This window comes from Vicugna pacos, chromosome 5, assembly GCF_048564905.1.
Source record: "Vicugna pacos chromosome 5, VicPac4, whole genome shotgun sequence".
In the NCBI taxonomy this organism is placed as follows: domain Eukaryota; kingdom Metazoa; phylum Chordata; class Mammalia; order Artiodactyla; family Camelidae; genus Vicugna; species Vicugna pacos.
In genome coordinates, this window is record NC_132991.1 from 84565409 (window position 1) to 84586799 (window position 21391).

Sequence of the window (21391 nt, forward strand, 5' to 3'; positions counted from 1 at the left end):
CTGAGTAAGATTTTTCTCCCCCCAATTCAGCTTAATATTACAACTCAATGCATCTTTTGACTCAATTGCTGCTCACTTGATAATTTTCGTCTAACCTCATTGTATGGCGTATCTTGCATTCCCGAATCTTCTTTCATTTCCCCTTCTTCTTTGATATTTGGTGTAATGCTCAGAAAAGCCGGCCAGCCCATAGAGAACATGCCTTGAGAGGACCAAGCAAAATATATATTATTATTTGAGCCAAATCCTGCTTGGATTAGATAGTGCCTTTCTTCGTGACGTTACACGTAGTGGTTATAGGACACACACAGTCAACGAGATGGTTAGATTATGACGGTTGATGAATACTTTCTGCCAGGTGAGCAATGTTCCCCTTTTTATAACTTTTGTGTCATTAGCACGTGACCCCTCTCCTATAAGGAGCTGGCATGGAGTTATGGACAGAACACAGGCTTGCAGATTGATGCAGCTTCAATGCCTTGCTTTAATTAACCTCTTTGAGTTTGTTTCCCTCATTTGTTAAACTAGAGACATTGATATCCATCTCAAAGGATGTTGAAAGGATTCAAAACAGTAACATAGGGTCATCATATTGGAGAAGAAGCAGTTCTATTTGCTGAGAACTTTTTAGTATTCAAAACTTCACAAATTTTGGATGGATGGGATTTCTGAATGGTAGGAACTCTGAGTTTCTACCGAGTAGGTTTTGTAGGTTTAAGATGGTTTTTACTTTTAAGAGTTTCGTTGAAGTAAAATGTAAGCAGTGACTTGATTTTCACCGGTTTATTACACGGGGGTAAAGGAGCTCAGTTAGACACTCACTTCCTCCACCAGGAGTGGTTAGTAAAGGGTTGCTATCACAGGGGTGGATATCCTCCGGGAGCAGGGATGGTGTGCAAATCTTTTCCGTTTTCCAGTAACCTATGGCAGTGCAAGATGAGGTTAGGACATTGTCACATGTTTATGTTAATCCAAGCTTATGAAACTACAAGTCGTTAACCAATGAAGCATCCTCGTTTTGAACCAGTTAGCCTGGCTGTACAGAAAATAAACATAATAATGGCATGAAAGAAAGAGCTAAAACTTAAAAGTAGAGCATAATTAGAAATATCTATGATAATTAATGTTGCTTAAGAAAACACTGAGATTAAGGAAAATTTTAAATTAATACATTTTAAGTGAGGTTTCGACATGTTGACTTTCTCCCCTCACGTGGTCACTTACCCCTTCTTTTCAGGTATTCTGCAATGAGGGCAGCTATATGGATGTAGCACATAGCAGCCTGGAATGAAAAAGAAAACAGTTTGAGAGGAAGGCACACTCTATAGATTTTACTGTCTGTCTAATCGGGACTAATCTTCCAAGGCAAGTCAGTATTCCAAGTCAGAATATGCGGAGGAATCCTTCTAATGACAGAACTGAAAGTAAGAATCAATTAGATTTCGAAAAAGTTCCCAATTCAGAATAAAAATGCATATTTGTGAATTTTTTTGTTTTTTTTTTTCTCAATGTAGTTTTCAGTTGAGTGATGAGCTGGCCTGAAGAATTTTCCCCTAGAATTGAATTATCTTCTTCCCTAATATCAATTTGTGGGGATATATATATATATCTCCACGGTTCTCTTTTCTTGTTAAAACTATAAAATATACCATCTAGATTTAAACTGGAAGTAACAATAAGCTGTCTTTTACTTTTTCTACCTCCCCATTCAAATTTCTGTTCCCTTTAAAATGGGTCAAGGTGGCATCTGATTAACCAGAATGACCTCGTGTAACATGTGCTCTCCTCAATCAGATTAGGTGGGTGACATTTTTTGTTCTCTAATACCTCCTTGTAAAGCCTTGAATATCGCTGAACACATACGAGACCTTGACCTGTTGAAGAGTCCAAATGACTTCAGCTTTCCCCATGGAAGTTTTGTGGAGGAATTCCTCCATTTTCAGGGCAGTCCAAGGGAGCTGTAGTTTCTCATTTTTGTCCTGATCAAACTGCTACCAAATGAAGCCTCTGGGCAGATCTACTTCCATCCCAGAGTCCCTCATAGGTGTTTAGAAGAACTGGAGGCGCTAGGACAATCCTAGATAAATTAATCTCTACCCAGTGGGGACATATTTCTTGGAATAAGGCAGAAGTTCCCCCAGTTGGTGTCCAGAAGCTGCTTTGATGCTGAATTTCCAAACACCCTTACAGCCATCCTCCTCAGCCTCAGGCTTTTAGCATTTGGTTCTACACTGCCCATCCTACAACTGCAGCTTCCCCCAGACTCTGGCTTTTATCTGATATCATTTACGTGGAGTCAGGCATCCTTGAATCCTACATGCAAATTTAAAGCACAGAACATGTAATTAGGTCATATCTGCATTAGTGGGAACATATGTAACTTTTTATATGCCTGCCATGAATGATCCTCCAATCTTCATGTTAAAGAGGACGGCATTGATGGAGAACCACCAAGCCTTTGCTAATCACCTCGGACAAGTCTCCATTTCTCGCGTGAATCTTGGCCATGCTTTCCAGCCAGGTCCTCCGGAGCTCGGGGGTGCTTGCATAGGAGTTCGCCAGGCTGTACTGGAGATCCACCAGCATCTCGGGATCCTTCTCATGCTCCTTCATCTGAGCCGTGGCCATCAACACGGTCCTTATACGTTTAGTCAGATCTTTCACTTCTGCTGGGAAATTGCTGTTCTTTGGAAAACAGAGAGCCTGGGTCATCATCTGTTTAGAATTCATAAGTTATCTTACCTCAAGTTATGCTGTTAGTTATGGCTTCTTGGCTTCACAGTTTCATGCATTCTATCTATTGTTCACAAAAACATACATCCTTTATATATGAATTCCATGTATTGTGATTGCAGTTGTACACACTGGAACATAGTAGTTGTAGTAGACTCCATTCTTTCGCCTTCTAACCTACTTTCTAGCAAGAGCATCCTGACTGTCATTTGAGATACTCTCTTCTCTGGCTCTAGTTCATGGGATTTGAATGGTTCTATTTCACTTCCAGGCACCAAGGTTGTGTATGATGCCGGCCTGGCCAACCAGTCATATTCTTTGATACCCTAAGGCACACTGATTGGTTTGGGGATGAACATATGATACAAGGTTGGATCAAACAGATTCAGTCCTGAGACTTTCACTGGCACTAAAGAACACAGAATTCTACTGGTGTCCTCAGAATTTTCTGAGCGAGTAAGCTCATGGGGAAAGTTTACCTGTAAATGAAGTAAACAAAGAGGAAAACTGAACTAAGGGAGAAAGAGAGAGGCAAAAAAAGGAGGGGGTAGGATCTGAAAACATTGTTTCAATCCCTGGGTTCAGCCATGCCTGACATCAGGCTCTACCCTCTGGACTTTTTAGTATAATAACTGAAGGAGAAGTCTCCAGAAAGTCCCCCAAAAAAGATAAAATGAATTTGACCAAGAATGGGATTATGAGAGAATCACTATATTTCTCGATATTTGTGGTTAGTTTCCTTGTTATGTATCATTCAACCCTGTATCTTGCAAATTCCACTTAACAGATAATATAGTGAAAGTATAAGAGCTGACTATCCATTCAAACACGCAAACTCAACGTAAGTATTCAGTTAAACTGTCAATAAACAAAATACAGAATTCGTATTTTTTGTGGTTTTGATATCTCACAAAAGAATCCAGTTTAGTTGATTCCCAATTCTTTAAAAACAGCCCACAAAGCATTTCTTACTTTCATTTGCTTGTCTCCATTGGCAAAATTATTGGCAATTGCAAGGGAATGTTGAAACCGAGAGCCTCCAATCCCAGCATCAGCTATTAACTGGCTTACAGCTTTGATGAGCTGGAAGTGAAAAGAAAAATGAAATCTCAAAAGTAAGTAACTCCAAAATAGTAGCTCCAAAGAAATCTATCGAGTTGAATGTATCATTCATTTCTCCCTGTAGGCCCAATGAATGTGCTGAGAATCCGGTGGGCTTCGGAATCCTAGAAATTGTCATGGTGTTTGGGTTGTGTATTCTATATGACTCTACTCCCTCGCAGAAGAAAGGAAAGGGTCAAGTGGAGTTACGGGCTTTGCCGATTTCTGCCCCACTCTCTTCTCATGAATCGCAACCGCGTGGGATGGGCGTCTTTAAGGAGGAATCTGATGGAGGAGTTGGTTGCCCTGGGGACAGCAGGCTTTTATCCACGCTGAAACGGATGAGTGGTTTTCACAACAACGTTAATGAAAAATGGCATCACTTACTTGCAGGTGGGACCGGACAATTGACTTCTGCTTGTTAAATTCAAAATTCTTCCTCATGAAAAAATACAGAAGTGCTGACGCTTCTGTCTGAGTTGAACGTGACCTGTGGTTGCAGCACTTTAGGACTTCATAGCAGAATGATCCACACAGGTCGGCAGGCCCTTGGAAGAACGCTGAAGGAAACTATGGAAACGGAAGCGCTGGTGAAGTGGGCAACACTCCTTCACTTTGCTTTTTCATTCTCATATTTTAAAATTCCTTAGAATAAAATTTTTCTTTTTTCAACCTAGACTGTATCTTTCATTTGCAAGTGGAAGAGGATACAATTTTACTTACTAAAGTCTATGTTAGAATTTCTCTTTTTTTCCCTAGAAACAATCATTCTCTATGCTGTAGGTGTCTATTGCATCAGTGAGGGATGACAACCCAAAGTGATGGAATGAAAGCTTTGAAATGTTTTCTATTCACCGAACATTGTAAAACCACCAGGGTCTTCAAAGGTGGTCTCTACTGTATCCACTTTAATGTGGAACCTTTAACTTGGCCTGAACGGACATCACAGTTGATGGTGTGCATTTTACCTCTCTGCCACAAACACTGAGAACCCAAAGAATTGGTGGCCAGATACTAATTTTATTCCCTTTAGATATTCAGCAGATAGGCTGTCAAGGCTGGAACGTACTTTGAGATTATGAGTCAAATAGTTTAATAAGGCCAAATAGTCTAATAAAAACCTAATAAACCAACATAGAAAAAAACCAAACCTTCTTCCTTCCATACTGAGAGATGTAAGGATTAATATGTGTTTATTGTCAGTAATGAACACTTCACTGAGCTTTCTCTGGAACCTTGAGGACCCTTACCTTGCATACAAACAGCCTCAAGGAGGCAAACACGTGTTTCAGTGCTGTGGCTGATTGGTTGACTTGAAAAAAGAGCATGTAGGTATCAAAGACCCTTTTCATCATTGAATTTTGACACTCGGATTGTTGGAGCTGTCTCTGGAAATTTAACACAAAAGTTATTTAGGATGAGTGAGAAGACACCTGTACTCTTTCAAAAAATATTTACTCTGAACCTACTATGTGACATGCACAATTCTGGGTGCTGGAAATAAAGTGCTGAATAAGAAGGTCTATGAAACTTACACTGTAGTAACTGAAAAGAAATACTAGAAAAGAAAATAGAGTAAAATGATAACATGACAGAAAGTGACTGCTTTGTGGGGTAGAATTACTTTATATAAGGTGGTTAAGAACTCTCTAACGGATGAATTGACACAGGACCTGAAAACATCTGCTATGGGCAGATCCAGGAGGATTGTCCAAGGAAGAAAATACAGCTGGTACCAGGGAACTGAATTGGAAATAAGCTTGTGAGCTCAAGGTTGAGAAAATAGATCAGAGTAGCCTAAGCATGGTGAGCAGGGTTGGGTTGGGGGAGAGGTAGAAGATGAGGTCACAGACCTGCAGGTCTTTGTAGGCATGACAGCCTGTAATATATATGAGATTTGATTGACAATTCCATTGAGTAATAAAGAACTGAAATACGGGTTTTGTTTTTTCCACTGCCATACTGACATTTTACCTCAAAGTAGGGGAATCGTTCCTTGGTGTAATTCTGTTTCACGTAGACTTTATTCAACTGAACCAACTTTTTCCAAATTTAACCCTTAACATTTGAAAGTTCTTTAGGTTGAGCTAATGTTTTTAATAACTTCATTGAAGTGTAACTCACATATAATTTCTGTAGGCTCATATTTTATAAAACTTTACATAAATGGAATCACATAGAATATACTCTTTTTGTTCGACTTTTTTTACTGAGCATAACTGAGCAGTATACTGTTGTATGGATACACCACCATTATTTTAAATGTACATATTGGTTATTTCCAGTGTTTAATTATTAAAAATAAAGCTTCAGTGAATATTGATATATAAAGTTTGTGTGAACAAATGCTTTTATTTTTTTAGGTAAATTCCTAGTATTGGAATGGTTGGTCACATGACTGATGTATGTTTAACTTTTTATTCCACCATATTGTTTTTCAAGGTGTTTGTTCCATTTTGCATTCTCACCATCAGTTGATGAGAGTTCCAGTTTCTCCATATCCTTGCCAAAACTTGGTATGATCAGTCTTTTTAACTGTAGCCAGTCTGATAGTACATAGTGATATCATTTCACCAAGGATATACAGATGGCAAGTAATCACGCAAAAAGGTGCTCAGTGTTTTCGGTCTATTGTACCTAGCTGTAATTTGTCTCTTTCTTTGAGATTGAAAAGGTAGAGTCACACTCTTGCTCAGTCCAGTCTGCCTGACAGTAAAGCAGGAGAAAGAAGGAAGAAAGAATGTCTTTTATTGGACAATAGTGAAATGTGTCTGTGTGTATATCAACTGAGCATCAGCCAACTTCTGATAAATTCTGACTCTCATCTTTAGCATGTTTTCCACTCAGATTTAAGTTGATTTATGTAAGGTTAATAGCTTTCATAAAATATCTTAAAAGTATGTTCTTGACTGCACATGACTACTTATCATTTTAACATGTTGCAGAAGATGTTACGGTCACACTCACCTGGTGGGTCTGAGTGAAGAGGGCAAGCAAGTCTAGAATAGTCAAGCAAACCTCTGTAGCGATATTGGCCTCCGTGTCCACATGGTGTACGATATCTATTTCATTGGAGTTGCCTACAAAATACAAAGTAGAAAATGCATAGATGTCTAAGACAAATCTTTGTACCTTCTTCTATTACAACATAGCTAACGTTCACTGGTGTTTTGATGAGTAATTTATTAAATCAAAGTGCTTTTATTTGTTTAATTTCTTTATTGGCTGAAGAAAAACCACTAGACAGAGCTTTTAGTGAGTGCTATGGACTGAATAATTGAATTCTCCCAAATTCATATGCTGAAGCCCCAATCCCCAATGTGATGGTATTTGCAGGTAGGGTCTTTGAGAGGAAATTAGATTATGAGAGTGGAGGCCTCATGAATGGGATGAGAGCTGAAGACAAGTGCACCCCAGGGAAAATCTGGCCCCCATATAAATGCTTATCTTTATATTGATAATGTGTGGCACGAGGGAGCCTATATATTAGGACATTTGGTCCCATTTACAGTTAACGGTCCTCCTACTCCTTGGACCACGCCTCTTTAACCACTCGGTAAACTTCATGTCTTCCAGGTTACAAAAGTTTCACATTAAGATGATGGCTATGCAAGGATTCTAGCCCATACTGTCCTCTGACTTGCAACAAGAAGCTATCCTGCCCCTAGGTCCCCTAGATTAGGCACTCAGAGACTTTTACTCCCTGACAGACAGGATCAATGCCCCCACTCTGCCCTAAAGCAGCTTCAGAAGATGGAACATTGCCCCTCTGCTTCCCATAAGATTAGGGAGTAAAATATCTGAGAAGGGCATGAGGCTGGCGGGAATGGAGTCATTAAAAGAATGACACAGCAATTAGCATCGAGATGGCAGAAGATTCAACTCCCAGTAGACCTTGAGCTTCAAAATACGCTCATTATAACAGCATGGTGAATGATACTCCCACAGGCACCATGACAGCTCTGAGGCTGACCACAAAGGGTCAAAAAATGGGCAGTGGCCCAGTTCCTGGGGATCCCAGCCTTGTCTCTAAAAGTAGTTGGAAAAATCCTCCCACTTGTTAGCATATGAAGTTACGGAGCCCATAAAAACTAACAACCCCCACACCTCGTGGCCTTTCTCTTGCCTTCTGAGATGGTCCACACTCTGTCTATGGTGTGTGTACCTACTTTTGCTTTAAATACCCCCTCCCATGCCTCGTGGCCTCTCTGGCCTTCTGCGATGGCCTCCACTCAGTCTATGGGATATGTATCTCTCTGAATAAATCTATTGTCACTCAAAAAAAAAAAAAAAAAAAGAAACACCAGAGATCATCTCTCTTTCCATCATGTGCCGATACAGCAAGAGGATGACCATCTGCGAACCAGGAAGCAGGTTCTCACCAGACATCAGATCTGCTGGTACCTTGATCCTGGACCTCCCAGCCTCCAGAACTATGAGAAATACACGTTGTTTAAGCTATACAACCTATAGTCTCTTATTGTAGCAGGTCGAACCAAGTGTGCTCTTTTCATATGTCAGCTATAGGATTTCCAAAGGACCAGAGTGGTCTGTTTTCCACCATTTCTCACTTCTTTTCCATTGATTCAGCCATTGGCACAGTCACATTTCTTCCATAATTAGTCTGGGTCAAGTTTGGCTCCCAGACTAACAGACCAAATGTTTAGTCTCAGTGGATGATCTGCATAAATGGCCTCCTCAGAAAGGCACTAAGTGTATTGACAGGTTAAGCCATATACCTTCAAACAGCTACCTGTGGTCACGTGTCCATGATCGCTAACACTTGCGTGATACAAAACACTGGGTCCCATTTTTGCTTCGTTCACATCTGGAATGTATGCATCATTGGATTCAGGATGGGCATGCTTACTGCTTCTAGGACATGGACAACTTTCTCCTCTTCCCAAAGGGCAGATAGTAATAATCTGGTTGAGAGGGGCCGCCATAACCCTCCCAGGGCCAAAGTCACTTGTTTCCAGAGGAGCCACACCGAACACAGTATATTCAGAGCTTTACTTTTCCCCTTTTCCCTCACGAGGACACTGCATTTTTTAAACTGCTCCTTGCTGATTCCCTCCTCTCAGAAATATTCCCCGGGCCACAGCAAGCCTGAAAACCAGGGCTTTCAGTGGCCCGGTGACATTCCTCACATTTCTGAAACACAACTCATTTCGTGTCCTGCACACACCGAGGGAACAATGATAACTGTCTCGTTCCCATTGTTTCTGTTTCACTTACTACTCATGGTATTGTCCAACATCTGTAGGAGTTTGGGGTTAGAAAGTGCATTTTTGCCTCGAATTATCGGTAAAGTTTGTGATCTGTGCTGCTTCTGTCCTTCATGGCTGGAAACGGTGTGCATCCTGAAAATGAAGTAAAAAAAAAATGGTTAAAGTCCTAGGGGATATGATAACCAGATGTTCATTCAAAAATTCTAGATGGAGTCAAGTATTTAAAAACATTTTTGAATAGAGACATTTTATTAAAAATATTAATTACAGGTGACATGATGAGAGGGACTTTTAAAAGCAGTTTTGGAGACATTTTATTTAAGCCAAAAAAGGACTCAGAATGATAATAAGTACTAAAGGGTAACAGACAAATAATAGATAGTGAGTTAAATTCTGCACAAGCATCTTCATTATTATTTAATGAAATCATGGGATTCCACGGATGTTAAATTGGCTATTGGTTGATCAGAAAGGCACAGAGGCAGACATTAAAAAAGCATAAAACTGTATAGTTCAACTGTATCAGTTATTTCTAGGAGGTAAAATGAAATAAGTAAAATCTGGTCTAAAACAATCCTTTGTTTCTTCCTTGTATTTGGAAATTCTTTTGGGATTTGTCATTCCGTCTGTGTCATGCCCAGTGGAGCTGACACAGGATCCTTGTAGGGGGAGGGCTGAGGGGCTCTGAGGTGCTACTTTCCCAGAGCGAGGACAATGGCCCCGGCTTTCATTGGACGCCCCCTTGGCACTTCCAACAGGGGGAATGAGCCAGTGTTGCTGTGGAAGCAGGCATACTTCCTAGTCCTGACTTTCATTTAAGCCGTCATTTGGCCAAGGTATGGAACGTTTCTTTGAAGAAAGGAGGCAAATAGGGGACACCCTGAAGAGTCAAGCCTGAAAAAGAGGCAACAGTTTTCTCTTTGTCTTCCTCCTCAAGGCTTATTTGGTTCTGGCTCAATCAAATGCTCTGGATGGACCAGGGCCCAGGAGATCTGACATTGGCTCTCAGGAGCCGGGCGAGTCTGGGTCATTTCTGTCGCTACAAGGAATAATGAGCTTGGGCTGTACGGCTTGGACCTCCGGGACTGGATTACTTCCAGGTTTTGCGTCTGCTTCAGTCTGTAATTCCTGGAAGAAAAGCCGTGGTTTCTAGGAGGGGAGTTGGGGGGAATTACCGGGACCTGTCCAGATGGTTCAGGGAGGAGCCTGAAATCTAACCCACCGAATATCTCCAAAACTGTAGTGGCCTCAGGTGGGTTACCATCATCATTAAATGTCGAGAAAGTAATTGTTTATAGTCCCCCATTCTACTACCATCTGCAAAAACACAACCATTACATTTTTTTCATTTACTTTCTCATAAGGGGGCAATTTCAAGGGGTTTTCATGGATAAAGAGGCAACATTTATTCTATGATTTATTAGCTATATATTACTTTCATATTTCTTTCTAAAACTATAAAATATAGCCATTTTCATATTATATATTATTATGATATTCCTGGGAGGAGTAAATCAACCTGGAGAACATTTTAGCAAAGAATTCTGATCTACTAGACCCAGAGGAGCTTTAAGGTAGGATTCCAAGGCAAATGTTTCCTGTAGGGTAGGTTAATAAAGGGTGACCCTTGGTTTTATATGCTAGTCACATGAGTCTGATGACTAGGAAATTTAAAGTGAGCTTATGGGCCGGCCATGCTTCCTTCTGTCAGAGCGGGCAGATAGCTAGATACGAGCAGAGAAACGGGGGCACAGATCAAAGGGCAGAAAACCATACATCTTGTGAACAATGGTGGTCCTTGGGCAGAGAGAGGAAAGCAGGAACCTCTGGACTGTAACAAATCACACATTTTGGGGTGACAAGTGTCCTGGAGGCAGGCAAAGGAAGGTAGAAAAAGGCAGGAATCTCCAGTGTCTGAATGTAACCTTTTACTCATTATGCCCTCATTACAATAAAATTAGTCTTGCCAATTAGAAGTACCCATCATGCACTGACGACATGACACTTCCGAGACAGACTAAATAACAAAAATCCCTCCTCCCCTCAAGAAGGTGGAGCTGGGAGGAAAATCAGGGACTATGACCCCAAACCCCTCCCTCCCCAACGAATATTCTGCCCATTCCTTTTTACACATTGTGTAACCAACTTGCCAAAGAAACTCAATGCAGCTGCTCACCTGAGTCTGCCTGTTTTCCCCTTGAAAGCATCCTATCTATAGTTTAATAAATGCTCACTTTACTTTCTTGACCTCCATGTCTCACCTCTGAATTCTCTATACAACCAGACAAAAACCTAATCACAGGCAACCCTTACTGCCTTTGACTCTTTAAAAAACACTTTAAGAACTAAGAATACTGTTAAAATTCTATAATTACTGAACAGAAAGGGGAGACATGACTCCACATTTTACTTTGTCACTAGGAGATTAGCTAACATTAAAATAGGTATTTATTGGAATTGTGTTTTTTCAGGTTCAATGAAATTAAGATATTCATTGACCCTCATTCTATGCAAGGCATTGTGCCCTACGGGCACATAAATAAGGTATAATCCTTGCTTTTTAGGTCTTTACAAACTCATGGGGCAGACAGGGAAGTACCTACTAAGTTTCTTCAGAGAACCAGAGTGTTACTTGAAATCTGTGTTTGGATTGTATGTACCTGTGTGTGGGTAAATAAGTTTGTAGCCACACCACCCCACATATATATACATATATACACATACATGTAAGCACACAATATAATTTTAAATATCAAGCAAATGTAACATTACCATTGTGACAAGTGGCCTGAAGTTTGGCAGGATGGATTTGACCCTTTGAGAGTTCCATTGTTCTGGGTGGACTGCACAAACTTAAACGCAGCAGCAATTTTTCTGCAAGGAAGACTGAGGTTTTAATCATAGCTCAGCGTTTGTAATTTATACGTGAATACAAAACAGCAACTGACAAAGTAATGAAAAATAAAATCACATTTTCTTCTGGAAACAGGAAATTGTGGGTTTAGGGAAGGTGTTGGGGTCACTGTTGTCTCTCATGAGAAAAGGATGCAGCACATTTATTTCAGATTTTTTTTTTTTTAGTTTATTGGCAGTATCTTCTTAAATAGGTATCTTCCAAGTTATATTCATATAAAGATAGATAAATTAATTGAGAAGATACATGAAATGTGGTTTCCTTTCTGAAATGTGTGTTTTGTGCTTTTTTTCCCTGGAGAACTTAACTATTCCTAGACTACCGTGGGTATTAATCATCAAACTTTACGTCGAATGTGAAGTCAACCTTACAATCCTTATTTGCTTTTAGGATTTCTAACATAACATCTGTAAGCCCAACAGAATACATTAAATAATATGTCATAACTCTTTTTAAAAGATCAGCCTCATCTTTTGGAATTTAAAATTATTACCTTATTATATTACGTTTTCCCAGGTATCTGAAATTTTGAAGACAAACACTAGAAAGGAAAAAAAAGCCACGTTCTAATTATTCATACTTTTTAATTTACACAATGTGTTCATCTGAGTACATTAAAAGAAAAATATTAAGTTTTCTTTAAGTAGTTTATACATAATCACTGGTAGATACTCCACTACATGACACTCGTAACAAAAACAAAGCATACTAAAATATTTTGAAGATTCTAGAAAAAAGTGTTAATGAATCCATTCTAAAAACTTACTCCAAGATGCTGAAGAAGTCAGACACCTCTGCACTGGGTGCTCTTTGCCAGTACGCAATCAGGGTCTCTGAAAGGAGACACCAAGTAGCGTGAGACTCTTTGAAATCCAAAATTTTTGTCATTTTTAAAAACTTAATGTTAAAGGGCTCTCTTTACCCTCTGAAATTGTTTTCATAATGTGAAGAAAGCACATAAGAAGACTCCTGGTTTCTGCTTGATCTAACTTGTCAAATCGAAGAGTTGAGCCTATCAGAGACAAGGGTCTTGGAATCTAGGAATTAAAGAACCAACAAGGAATGAGTAAGGGAGGGAGACTGCCGACTCACAACGCGCTCAGTAAGTCGGGGAGGGAAGTCGTACCTTCTCACAGTTGTCAGTCTTCTCACTGCTCTTCTCAGTGGTACTTGGGTTGGAGTCAAGACTTGCTAAGGAAGCTCTGGAATCAGCATGGTTTACTGTAGAAATAGCTATTGATGAAAATGCTGTAAACACAAGCCACAGCACACGGATGACAATGAGATGTATGAGCACACACACACACACAAAGCTAAAACGACGAACCAAAAAAGATGCTGATCATTCAGGTGGTAGCAGTTCTTGTGAAAAGTTGACATAATAGAGTCTGGGATTGCCATTAAAGATATGCAACTCTTAAAATACTGTTCTAACAGCCATGCCAGCATTAAGGATTTAGGAAAATTTAGACCATTATAAGTGGAAATAAAGCTTATTCTTTTGATTTCTTAAAAAGCTTTTCAAGGAAAGTATTCTGTTTGAAAATGCTTAATAAAAGTTCCTAAGAATGCTTTTGGGGAAGAAGCTTTCAATTTTTGACAGTTTATAAGAAATTGAGATGACATTTCTGTAATAGTTCTTAAAAATCATCTTTGAAGTTGAAGGGTTATTGTATTTTAAAAGGCTGTATGCAATGAAAACTTCAAGATTGTTTCCAGGATGGAACAGTTTGATAACATCTGAGTAGACTGCTCCTTGATCCAAGTAAAAATGAACACTAAGTAGATGAGGAAGTTGCTGGATGGCATTCAAAGAAATATTTAACAAGACTTGTCAGCGTTACAAATGTCATATACTTTACACATAAATTCTGTGTAATGCATTATAGAGTGGGTAAAAAGCACAGTGATATACAGTGTAAACATGGATGAGTGTTAAACACAAGTGTCTGGAAGGTCTGAAGTACCTGCTATGGAATTTAAAACATCTTTAGAAAATGACGTATCCACAGAGTTTGCATGTTTCATAGTTGACTGCGTGTGGAATCCTCCATTGGTGCTGAGGTCATCTCTAGACCCCTGTACTCAAAGCACAGAAGAGATCAGTGGGAATCATATTTCAACACTGTAGACGCACACACACCTTCTTCATTAACACTTTCAATGAGATGATCTGTGATCTGATCTTTTATATTTTAGCAAAGATTTTCTGCTGAAGTAGGCAGTGAAAATGGAAACTGTCCAACCAAACTTGTAGTCACAATTTGATTTCTTACATGATTTTCAACTTCTTAAGAAATTTTTTAATAATGTGGTGGAAACTGTCTTTTACTTACAGATCAAATGGCTGAAGTGGCTATTGATATATTCATGGATTATACTGTAGATTATATATTATTACCATCATAGGTTACTTTATGCATATTAATCTATTCTAAAAACTAGATTGTTTAAGTGTTTACTATGTGCCAGTCTCTATGATGAGTGTTTTCTATTACACAATTTAACCTTTGTAAGAATCCTCTGATGGAGAGATTCTGTCCCGTTTTATAAATGAGGAAATGGAGGCATGAAGAGGTTGGATAACTTATCTAAGGTCACATAGATAGTAACTAATACTGTTGGGATTTGAACAAGGTTCCCCCACACCCTAGAATTCCAAAGGCATAGCTCCGAATTTTTAGATGGTAGTATCTTGCATAATTTCTTGATTCAGCAGTGTGGCAACTCATCTGGGATATGAACATAAGCAACAGATCTCAAGTGGGTTGCTGGGCAGTCATTCTGATGGCTCAACGAAGGAAGGATGACAAAACAGGCCATCCTGGGCTGTGACCGTGAATAAGGCACTTGGCTCAACAGACACCAGGTGGGCCTGAAGCCAATGCAGAAAGGTGGTGGGAAAAGGTGTACACTGAGGATGGGGCCATGAATGCAACAGAGGAACCTCGTACAAACTGGAAAGAACTGGAAGGCAACGTAGAGAACAGAGGAAAATGGAAACAAAACACTGAAGAGATGGGACTAGGTGGAAGGCATCAGAGACCAATACAGAAAAAAAAAATGACACTATGCAAACATTTCAAAATACCTCGCAAGAAGCGCTGCCTAATCCTTAGTTAGCTCACAGTCGGGGGAAAACTGTTATCCATGGCAAAAATATAGAAAGGGCAAACTCTTTATTAAATAGGCACTTGGAATATTATGTGAACATACCTGATTCGACGTATTGATGGTAAAAGGATACAGGTCCTTCAGGTAGATCCTTGGCATATTGTCCAGAAGCATGCCATAGAGAGGCATGTATAAACCTGCTATCTGGGCCTGCTTTCCCTGGGTGGGAAAGTAGCCAAAAGAAATGATTCACATAAAAATCAATAGACTCGTAGGCTTGATATGCGTTTAATGCAGTGAACCAATAAACGGTGTTCAGGGACAGGAGAGGGAAGACCACTTACTGGTTCTCTGTATCGATCATCAAATGAGTGCTTAGCCATTAGGTTTTTGAGGACAGCTAAAGCTAAGTGTCTGATATCTTGGTCTTCTTGCAAAGCAAAGCCGACTTCTCGGAGCAGAATTCCGATTAAGAAGTGTTTGCGGCAAAATTCATTCGTGACTGAATATTCAGGCATATCTTTGCGAGGAACGTAAAGAGGTCATGTTATTGAAAGTCCAAGGATGACTTGATAACCGAGAGATACATTTTAGCAAGCAACCCTCCACCCTCTCACTCCTAGGAGGAATTCAGTAACACAGTCTTGCTACTGAGGTGAGAATCGTGAAGAGGAACATTCAGGAAGTATTCTCTGTGTGTATGAATCCAAATAGTATTCAGTGACAGTTGTTCAATTCCATACAAGTGGCATGTCTGCAGTATTACAGGAGTTCAGAAGAGAACAACTTATTTTGTGTCTGGAGGAGTCAGGAGATGAAGGAATGTGTTGAGATGGGCATTTGAAGGATGCTTAAGGTTTGAAGATGCGGAGAGTTGGGGGAGCAGCTGAAGGCAGTGGAGGCAGGGATGGGGGAGAGGAGGTTGAGAGGAGAATGGATGGAGTTTTGACGGCACAGATTTCTGAAAGCACAGGTATGTGGGGAGCACAGGTGGTAGGAAAGACCAGTAAGGTCAGCAACCGGAAGAGGAGTGGTGAGAATTAAGACTTGAGAAGAGAATGTTGCTAGACGGTGGAGAAACCCAAGTACAAATTCCTTAGCTGGCGTTTAGGTCCCTCCAGCTTTTGCACTTATTTCTGTAGGGAATGTGAACTCACTGACAGCTTTGAGATCAGTGGCCCCATCAGATCTGTACTTTTTAATTAATTAATATGAGAGGCTCAGAATGAATTGGACTGTAGGGAGATGTGGGGTGACGGCTACAGTCCAGGAGGCTGGAGCAATGGGGGAGAGGGGAGGTGAGATGGTGTCTGGACCTGGGGAAGTGGGACCCAAGTAGCAGAAGTAAAATCACCAAGACAAGCGAGCTGCAGGATGTGAAAGAGCAAAGAGAGAGGAAAACCAATGGGGGCGGCATAATTCTGAGTCTGAACTATAGAGAAAGGAAACTCAGATTTCCAGTAATAACACTTTTCTTTTTTTTCAGAATTGTCCAGTGGGCTTCCTAAAGGTGACTGTTCATAACAAGACTAGTGCCCACCTGTGGAACCCAGATTGCGGGCCAACGCTCAGCTAAGCACCTGACAAGCAGTGTCCCCTTCAATCCTCAGGACGACCCATTAGGAATAACGACCTACTGGAATATTCCAGGTCCTAACTGACCAGGAGCAAATTAAATGTATTCATTTTTTTTTAAGTCCATGAAGATGCCGAAGGTGAAAGTACAGAGAATGAGGAAGGTCAGGAAACTAAGATCAAAGGGCTTAGTGAGGTTAAATAAACTTTTCCATGAGCTAGTAAGTCATAGAGAGGAACGAGAAAGAGAACAGAACTTAAATTCCCAACCTAAGGTTTGAAAAAAAAGTGTGCCCAGACTATTTTAAGTTGTGTACTTGTTTCAGGTAAAAATAAACTGATATGATTTTAATCATCTCAACCTTGAGAAAACACCAGCTGTGATATATTGACACTGTGTAAGCCAGATGTAGATTGTGGTATATATATTCATGTGTCATATAAAACTAGCTATGTTGAACAAGTAGTTATTACATATGTCTGGGAATTTTATTTATGATACATTCCAAGAAAATTTCAGATGCTTTGGGAAATTAAAATAATTTCAAGCTCTGGAGAATAAAGTATGAAAGAATTCAAGTTGGGGAAGCATTTAATTATCAAGCTGGAAAAGTATTTAATTATCTGTTACCAGAGAAAAGTTCAGTCAACTTCTTGACTATTTTGCCTAGATGCTATTAAATATGTGGCTATTTATTAGCATCTGGAAATTGGAAATTTGAAGTATGTGTACTCATTAACATTATCAAATTATGAAATAATGTAATATAAAATATTATTTACCTGATGCATGTAACTCTTGTATTGATTCTGAAGGTGTCAAAGGATCTGGATTTGATACAAATAAACAAAAGTTCAGATAAATACATACTCAGATACTATATTCATTAACTATGTATAATTTATACTGAAAAATTAAAATATACTGTCTTAAGATATGAGTCCCTTCAATAAAGCTTTGTTTCTCAAGACAAGTACTTTAAGTTGCTTACTTCTTTCCTGAAAAAAAAATGCTATGAACAGAATTGTTTTAATTCTCAGCCTCTTCTTGAGCACCAATTTTTCTATCAGAAATCTGCTTGTTATGAAACACATATTTTTATATTCACTGTTGATAATATCAGATCTAGAAACAGGCTATCAGGCTTTCTTCTGACCTACTGACAAATAGTAAAAGACTAGAATTCAAATGACAAAAACAGGTTTGATTCTCTTGCGTGTCTTAACCAGCCTGTCTAATCCAGCAGTAACTTGGCACTAGTTCATAAACATTACACAAAACAAGAAGCTAAAAATATTGTGGCCCAAAACAACTTTCCTACCGTTTATTCTATGAAGGCATTTAGTTTAATGTATTTAATAAATTAGGAAAATAATGGAATAATGTATACAGCTTATATTTAAGATTAACATGACAAAACTTTCATAGGCTTAGTAACATACGTACTCTCTTTTTCCCTCGAAAATATTAGTGCAAGTTATAATACAGATGGAGATGCTCTTTACCATCTTAGTTCTGCTTTCCATGAAAATCAAAAGTATATCTTGTAATTTACTCACTTCTTAGAAGTATTTAATGAATTTATTTACAAGTTTATTTGTCTTATTGAGGTATAACTGACATATAGCATTATATTAGTTTCAGCTGTATAACATGACTCAACATTTGATTACATTGCAAAATAGAGGTAAAGTATTTTAAGTTCCTAAATCACTTAAGTGTTTTCTTTGCATCTTGATGTCTGATTAATTTCTGATGTTTAGATGAATGATGCTCATTCTCTACTATGATTCTCCTGGTATATGTGTGTGTACGTATATATAATATATATGTATACCAGTATATATATAATATATAGTCTATGTGTATATATATATTTTAACAAAAGTAATAAATGAGTATATCATCTATAGACCATGTATGCTATAGTAGGTATAGTAAACAAAATGTGAAGCCCCGGTTTTACCTGCACATCTATCTCTTTCTGACCCAGAGTATCAAGTATTTACAATGTTGCCCACCTGCCTGCCTTCCTTCCTCTCTTTCAAGGTAACAGTTTTCCTTGTATAAATCTCATTTTGAGGAATTGCATTTTAACGTGCACACGCTGATTGAAAATTTTAAATGAATTCATACTCACAGAGTATAACTCTTTCTCCCTGTAATTTTTTTGTCTCTCAAAATCAAAGGGAAGTTGTCTTTTGGAGCCAGCATGGTGAGAGACAGTGTGGCTATAGGTTAAAATTCTTTGATTTGTAAGCATCAATTTTGTGGTTATGTTGACCTTCTCTTTAATGAAAAAGGAAACATAGACAAAAATTGAGAAATACAGCTCTGTATTCTGGACCACATGCTACCAACTTCTTCTGCACTTTAAGCTGATGACCTGGGTCTAATGTCCATGTGACAACTTCAGACAAAATCAAGACCGAGGAAACAGGAAAACAGCAGCGAACAAAGACAAAACAAGCAAACAAACAGAAGTGTTTACTCTGTAGGAGCTGATAACAACTCTGGGATTTATTACCTGGAATGTTTGCTGATCTTAGGGGGAGACACAAAGGAATAAAGTGTTCATGCTGACATACTTCCTGAAGAAAATCAAATTTATACTGGCATAAAGTCTGAAAAAGAGGTAAACAAATGACTGTTATTTACACACTAAGAAAGTTAATATAATATCTACACTTGAATCTTCTATCTACGAAGGAGATGGAGTTAATTCTGTGTGACCACCAGGTAATTGTTCAGTTTAAAGGATTTTGTCCCCTCTCAAGTGGTAAACGCAGCCAGGCTCCTTATTTTTGGAGATTGGTCAAGGTTTCTTCAGGAAGTGACCCCATTTGTATCCTACACTGAACTTCCAGGGGATACGATCTTAGTCATACTTTTTATTATTTTAGCTTTGATCACAACATTTATTCTGAGAAAGATGCTGCCTCACTGCATATGCAGAGCTCTACAATCACATTCAGCTCAAAGGACAGGTCGCTTTAACTCCTGGGACTCAGAAGGTAAGACCGCAGATAATCGAAAATTAGTCTCTCTCATTTATTCTAGGGTACGCTATTTAAGTCCACCTCTTCCCTGCCCTTGCAAACAAGTCTGTCTTTTCAGTAATGCTTTGATTAGGACAGTGATAAATGGAGTGCAGACATGGGCTAAGACAACTTAATACACGTCTTAAAAACAACCACATAAATAGGAGCAATCAGCGTGCTCATAACCATTCTATCTCATTGTCATGCAAACTAAGTAATCAATTTTTTAAGGCTCAGACAATTGTGTTCATGATATTCACTAATATCAGCTAACAAAATCAAATACATTCTCTTTGCTCAGATATTTTAGAACTTTGTGGCAACTTGAGTCAATAATTTAAGATACTGCCATCTCAAACAAGGTAGTATATGACAATGCTTTGTACATCAAAGAGAACAGGAACATAATGGAATTACATGTTAACGTTTCTTCATTGCGTACATTCTGTTCAGTCTTTGCAAAAAAAATGTATAATTTAGGCCTGCTGGAAGTATTCCTAAAAGGATATTCTGCAAATTTCATGCATAATTGGAGGACTAATGAAGAATGTCTTTCAAAAGCTGTTTACAGAGAGAATTGGATTCTCAAACCCAAATGACATATAATCACGGAACTTTCAGAGCCTAAAGTAAATCTCCTCTGCCAAAAAGTAACGTGCAGGCTCCTAAGGATAACATGAAAGGCTCTAAGAAGATCATTATTTATTTTTGGCTTTTCCATATTCATTACTTTTTCCTAATATCTTGATAATTTCACCTTGGGGACTTATCTTCCAATGGGTAGAGGTTAACGGGGAATTAGTACTTCAGGTGCCCTGTCTTCCCTACCCTAGAGGCAGGCATGTGACCCAAAGCAGGTTGGTCACATGTTCTTTTCTGGAAAATAAATCTTAGCAGAGTGTTAAGAAGAGAAAAATGGTCCCGTTTGACTATTTAAGCAGCGGTGGACCTTGGCCACTGGTCCCTCCTTTGGGATTACTCTTGTGCCCCGGAAGTGCCTTGCTACCTGCTCTTTTCCAAGCCTCACTCTCCAGCAATTTTATCAATGCTATTTACTCCCAGTACCCTTCCAATAAATTCCCTTGTGCTTACACTGGAGTTTCTGTTGCTTGCAACACAAAGAAGCTTGACTGATGTAACGTTCATGATCTGGCCTATTTCCCGTCTTATTTCCCTCTATTATGTAGCTCAGTGGCTCTCAAACTTGAGAGGGCAGAGGAATCATCTGAAAGTCTGGCTGCAGTACAGATTTCTGGGCCCCGCCTATGGCATCTCAGTTCTGAGATCACTGGGTGAGGAACACAATCTGAGAAGCACTATTCTCTAGACAGTACTGTTGCCTGTCTCCCAGCACATATTCCCCAGTTAGGTAGGGTGGGCAAATGTCCTATTTTGCCCAGGACGGAGAGTTTCCAGGGAAAGGGGACTTTCACTGCTAAAACCAAGACAGTCCTGAGCAAACCTGAGGCACCAGGATTGCAACTGGAAAGATTTTCACTGCCCGGAGGAAAGGAAGTAACATGTAAAGACTTTCATGCCACACCCTTTGGTCCCCCATGAAGCAGACTTACTAAGCAGATGAACCATTTTAAAAGGCTGCCTCTCATTGGTATAGAAATTATTTTTTGATACGGAGAATGGATAGGTTATTGTCTTAGATGGATACACGCTGGGACCAGTT

At 39.2% G+C, this 21391-nt stretch overlaps 1 protein-coding gene across 2 annotated transcripts in view; it reads right to left on the reverse strand.

Moving 5' to 3' along the window:
• DOCK10 (dedicator of cytokinesis 10) overlaps positions 1–21391 on the reverse strand; it is a 242080-nt gene that overhangs the window by 20462 nt on the left and 200227 nt on the right. For both annotated transcript variants that reach the window (XM_072961744.1, XM_006207934.4), the window contains exons 30-48: positions 19197–19293; positions 17452–17496; positions 15438–15613; positions 15196–15312; positions 13947–14058; positions 13106–13227; positions 12902–13016; positions 12746–12812; positions 12473–12520; positions 11838–11939; positions 9073–9197; positions 6802–6914; positions 5085–5222; positions 4222–4404; positions 3706–3816; positions 2470–2685; positions 1225–1282; positions 823–921; positions 96–202 (exon numbers count right to left, since the gene is read on the reverse strand). In XM_072961744.1, the coding sequence (XP_072817845.1) occupies positions 96–202; positions 823–921; positions 1225–1282; positions 2470–2685; positions 3706–3816; positions 4222–4404; positions 5085–5222; positions 6802–6914; positions 9073–9197; positions 11838–11939; positions 12473–12520; positions 12746–12812; positions 12902–13016; positions 13106–13227; positions 13947–14058; positions 15196–15312; positions 15438–15613; positions 17452–17496; positions 19197–19293 (2151 nt within the window). The remainder of the gene's footprint in view (positions 1–95; positions 203–822; positions 922–1224; positions 1283–2469; positions 2686–3705; positions 3817–4221; positions 4405–5084; positions 5223–6801; positions 6915–9072; positions 9198–11837; positions 11940–12472; positions 12521–12745; positions 12813–12901; positions 13017–13105; positions 13228–13946; positions 14059–15195; positions 15313–15437; positions 15614–17451; positions 17497–19196; positions 19294–21391) is intronic.